General features: G+C 34.2%; 1 protein-coding gene across 1 annotated transcript; it reads left to right on the top strand.

Annotated features, from left to right (window-relative positions):
• Positions 1-2,268: 2,268 nt before the first annotated feature.
• Positions 2,269-3,844, top strand: LOC136061636 (mitochondrial phosphate carrier protein 3, mitochondrial-like). The gene is made up of 2 exons (XM_065759659.1): positions 2,269-2,779; positions 3,698-3,844. Exons 1-2 carry the CDS (start codon positions 2,465-2,467, stop codon positions 3,842-3,844), a joined length of 462 nt encoding a protein of 153 aa, XP_065615731.1. The 5' UTR covers positions 2,269-2,464.
• The last annotated feature ends 963 nt before the right edge of the window (positions 3,845-4,807 follow it).

Raw genomic sequence — 4,807 nt, 5'->3', positions numbered from 1 at the left:
GTACTTTCTTTACTTTTTTTATTTTTTTTATTTACAACGTGTACGCCAATCATTTTTTTCCTCCATTTTCGACAACGGCATGGCCACAATTGCCAAAAAAGATTTTACTCACAATTTCGGCAATGCCATTGCCACAATTGGGATTTTTTTTTTTAAACTAATTGTGGCAATGGCACCACTTGAAAAAAAATAATTTATTCTATGGGGAAAATTTTCACAATTTTGGCAATGCCATTGCCACAATTGAAAAAAAAAATTTCCCGTTTGGAAAAAAAATTTTATTTTTATTTTTTTCCAATTGTGGCAATGGCATTGCTGAAATTGTGGGAAATTGTTCTACGATTTCGGCAATGCCATTGCCACAATTTAAAAAAAAAAAATTTGCCCCAATTGTGGCAATGCCATTGCCAAAATTGGGGTAAAATTTATTTTCCCCAATTTCGGCAATACCATTGCCACAATTGGGATTTTTTTTTTTTTACTAATTGTGGCAATGGCATTGCCGAATTTCGGCAATAGGAAAAAATAAGTTTTTCTGTGGGGAAAATTTTCACAATTTTGGCAATGTCATTGCCCCAATTGAAAAAAAAAATTCCCTAATACCGTTTGGAAAAAATAAAAAAATTTTATTTTTTTTTTCAGTTGTGGCAATTGAGACGATTTCGGCAATGCGATTGCCACAATTGGAAAAAAAAAATGATTTCGACAATGCCATTGCCACAATTGGAAAAAAAAAAATTGCCCTAATTGTGGCAATGCCATTGCCGAAATTGGGGGAAAATTTATTTTCCCAATTTCGGCAATACCATTGCCACAATTGGGAATTATTTTTTTTTTTACTAATTGTGGCAATCGCGTTGCCGAATTTCGGCAATAGTAAAAAATAAGTTTTTCTGTGGGGAAAAATTTTACAATTTTGGCAATGTCATTGCCACAATTGAAAAAAAAAATTTCCCCCAATTGTAATACCATTTGGGAAAAATTTTTTTTTTTTTTTTTTCAATTGTGGCAATGGCATTACCGACATGGTGGGTAATTTTTCCTACGATTTCGGCAATGCTATTGCCACAATTGAAAAAAAAAAATTGCCCCAATTGTGGCAATGCCATTGCCGAAATTCCGGGGAAATATTCCCCACAATTTCAGCAATACCATTGCCACAATTAGGATTTTTTATTTTTTATTTTACTAATTGTGGCATTGACGTTGCCGAATTTCAGTAAGGAAAAAATAAGTTTTTCTGTGGGGAAAAATTTCACAATTTTGGCAATATCATTGCCCCAATTGAAAAAAAAAAAATTCCCTAATACCGTTTGGAAAAAAAAATTATTTTTATTTTTTTTCAATTGTTGCAATTGAGGCAATTTCGGCAATGCGATTGTCACAATTGAAAAAAAAAATAAAATTGCCCCAATTGTGGCAATGTCATTGCCGAAATTGGTTGAGATTTTTTTTTTTTTTTTTTAACTAATTGCGGCAATGACATTGCCGAATTTCGGCGATTGGGAAAAAAAAAAAAAAAAAGTCTTTAATTTTTTTCCCAGAAATTGCCACAAACCTAGTAAAACTTTTTTTTTTCCCTCCCATTTTCAGCAAGTCACAATTGCCACAAAATTTTCGACAAATTTATTATACTTTTTTTTTAAGAAATAATAGGTGCACATAATTTTTACAATATTTTTATAACAAATTCTAAGTATTAAGTTGTTACTTGTTGTTATTGTTAAATTAAAATAGTAATCTCAATGTCAAATTTAAATTGTGATAGCCAAAGAAAATATTGTAAAAATATTGTGTACATAGCACATTATATTTTTCTTTAAATTTTGACATTCACTTTTTTTTTCTACTNATACATAATTTTAGACTACAAAATTTTGAAATTTAGCTTTTAATTGATGATATAATTATTAATAATTCATTTATTTGAAATTTTTATGAAAAATATAATAAAAAATATAATTTAATGATAGATTTGTAAAAAATACAACCCAGTAAAATATATAATTTTTTTAAAAAATGTAATCTAATTACCTTACAGTAAATGAGTCAAAATTAACATTAAAAAATATATAAAGGAGAGTATAAATAGGTTTTATTTATTTTTAAATCTAACAAAGGCCACCGTGTGTGGTTACTAAAGTACAGTCTACAATTGAGCCCCGAAGTGTCAGAATGGTAAATTGGCCCCGGATGAGAAGGTCAAATTGTCCCACAGACGCATGGCCCATATCGTATAACAAACGCGACTGAGGGTTGGCGATTTTGGCCAATAAAAACCGAAAAAAGTCACAGCCACCTCTTCGTACACATCACAGGAAGCACTTTTGCATTTGGCAAGCGAGAGTCTGGGAGAGATTCTCTCGCTTTCATTTCTAGCTTCCGACCTCGCCTCTCTCCCTCTCTCTCTCCATTACGAAAAAAACCCTTTGTCTCTCTCTCACACACACTCGCTCTTTCTCCGATGGCTCTCTCAGACAAATCCTCGCGTCAGTCTCTGATCCCAAGCTTCCTCTACTCCGCTTCCTCCACCGTCTCCACCTCGCACAAATCCCTCGCTCTTGACAAGACCATGCTCGCTGCTGCTGCTCCAGCGAGCTCCAACAGCGGCGTCTCGTCTCCGGCCAGGAACTTCGTCGTTCCGGCGCCGAGCGAGCCCGGCAAGATCGAGATGTACTCGCCGGCCTTCTACGCCGCCTGTACCGCCGGCGGTATTCTCAGCTGTGGTCTCACTCACATGGCCGTCACTCCTCTCGATCTCGTCAAGTGCAATATGCAGGTCTGATTCTTCTAGATCCCTCGCTTTCTTCCATTTTCAGCTTCTTTTTCTTCGATTTGATTCTACTTTACATTTCATTACTCGGATTAGATCTGTGTGTGTATCAGTATTTATCTATGTGTGTTTACATTGAGCTGGTCTCCGTGTTAAAGCTTTTCTCCGTCTTTTTAGATCTGAGATTTCATTTTCAAGTTCTAATTTCTTTGTATAGATCACTACTGAGGTAGGGCTTTACTTATTTGTTGCTGAAATTCCTTAATGGAAAATTTTTGATTTTCTTTATGGAAAAATTTTCAGATCTGTGATTAGATTTTCAGTTGAAAATTTCATGCTGTGGATTGTAACTGAGAGTTTGCGATTGGATTTTTTTGTTTTGTTTTGTTTTTTCTTATTTTACTCCATATTAGCTCCTAAATTAATTATCGAAGATTTTATCTATGTTGATATTGTACTCTGTTATTTATAGTTAACAGGGTTACATTTCAAGACGATTTTCTTTGTGGAATGTATTAATATTCCAATTACTTTGGTTTTTGGTCCTAATAATGAACCTCGATATTTAGTTTTGACTTTGTTCGAATTGTGGTAAGAATAATATGTAGAACATGGTCCCTGCTTTATTTGTTTTCTCAAATATCACCTAACATTAATGAAATCCATTGCCAATGACCTTTGGGTGTTGGGTGAGGATGAATTTGGGTTCGAAATTTTGAATCCCCGCAGATGCGAGAGTATGTACAGTTGTACTATCTCATCTCAGCTCCCTGAAATTTCAAAACCTTTCATGTACAGTGTTTATGATGGAGTTCGTTTTTAATATGTTAAATGAGCGTTTATGTTAATCTTTCAACAATCAAGAGGTGGTTGTGTAATATGATATGCACGGGATTCAATTAATGTTGATATTTTTGGTTTCAGATTGACCCTGCAAAGTACAAAAGCATCTCATCTGGTTTTGGAGTGTTGTATAAGGACCAGGGTTTCAGAGGCTTCTTCAGGGGTTGGGTGCCAACCTTGCTTTGGTTACAGTGCTCAGGGTGCCTGCAAGTTTGGAAAATTTTGTAGTCTAAAATTATGTATAACAAGTAAAAAGATTGAATAGTAATTAAAATTCAATTTCAACCAAATTTTACATGCATGTTAAAAATTAAAAATTTAACAATTATATTTTCTAAATATATAATAATGTTAAATTAAAATATAATGTACATAATTTAAACTAAAATAATGCAAGAAATATTTTTTTAACATTATTGTAAGGGCACGTTTTGATTCCTAAGCCCAAAAGGTAAAAGGATTAAGGCTCAAAGAGTCTAACACAATGAATTTGTAGAGAGTGGGTGGGAAACGAGACTTCAATGAGTTGGACAACAATTATAATAGGTTAAGGATGACAAGAAAACAAAAACAAACAAGTTTTGTAAAGAAAATCTTCCTCAACAATGTCCAAGGAGAATAGTTCTTGTATATTTTCTCTTGGACTTTGTAGGGTTAGGATTTGTGACCCAAGCCCAAAACAATGAATTTGTAGAGTATGGGTGAAAGAGCTAGGTTGATTATGAGATCAACAACAACTAATCACAGCCCTCAAGTATAAACCAAAATGAATTTACACGTAAAGAATAGGTGTCCGAAGAGCTATATTATCGATTATGTGGTGAATACAAATCTTAGGGTTACAATACTTCTTTCCTTTATATAACCTCTCTTCTCCTCATCTCCATCGTCCACTTGTACCTCATCCGTAAGTTCACTTGAGTATATGTCATGTCAAACATCTCCTTTAGCTCTGTGTGAGTGGCAGTAGGTGAGGATACACTGTTCAGGGATCTTCTCCACATAAATGTGGCCAGAAAAGTTGCTGCAGAGTATTAAATACGGTGGTAGCAGCTTTCCTTTTAAATATTTCTTCATCCTTATTGTCTCCAAGTGTACTCAGAGCTTATCTTGATCAGGAGGAGTCCTCGGAAGATCATCTTGACCTTTTATACGTTCAATTGATCCATACTATTCGCATCAGAGGAGTAT

The sequence above is a fragment of the Quercus suber genome, unplaced genomic scaffold, assembly GCF_002906115.3.
Source record: "Quercus suber isolate HL8 unplaced genomic scaffold, Cork oak 2.0 scaffold_337, whole genome shotgun sequence".
NCBI lineage: Eukaryota > Viridiplantae > Streptophyta > Magnoliopsida > Fagales > Fagaceae > Quercus > Quercus suber.
This window is presented reverse-complemented; position numbering and strand designations above follow the sequence as displayed.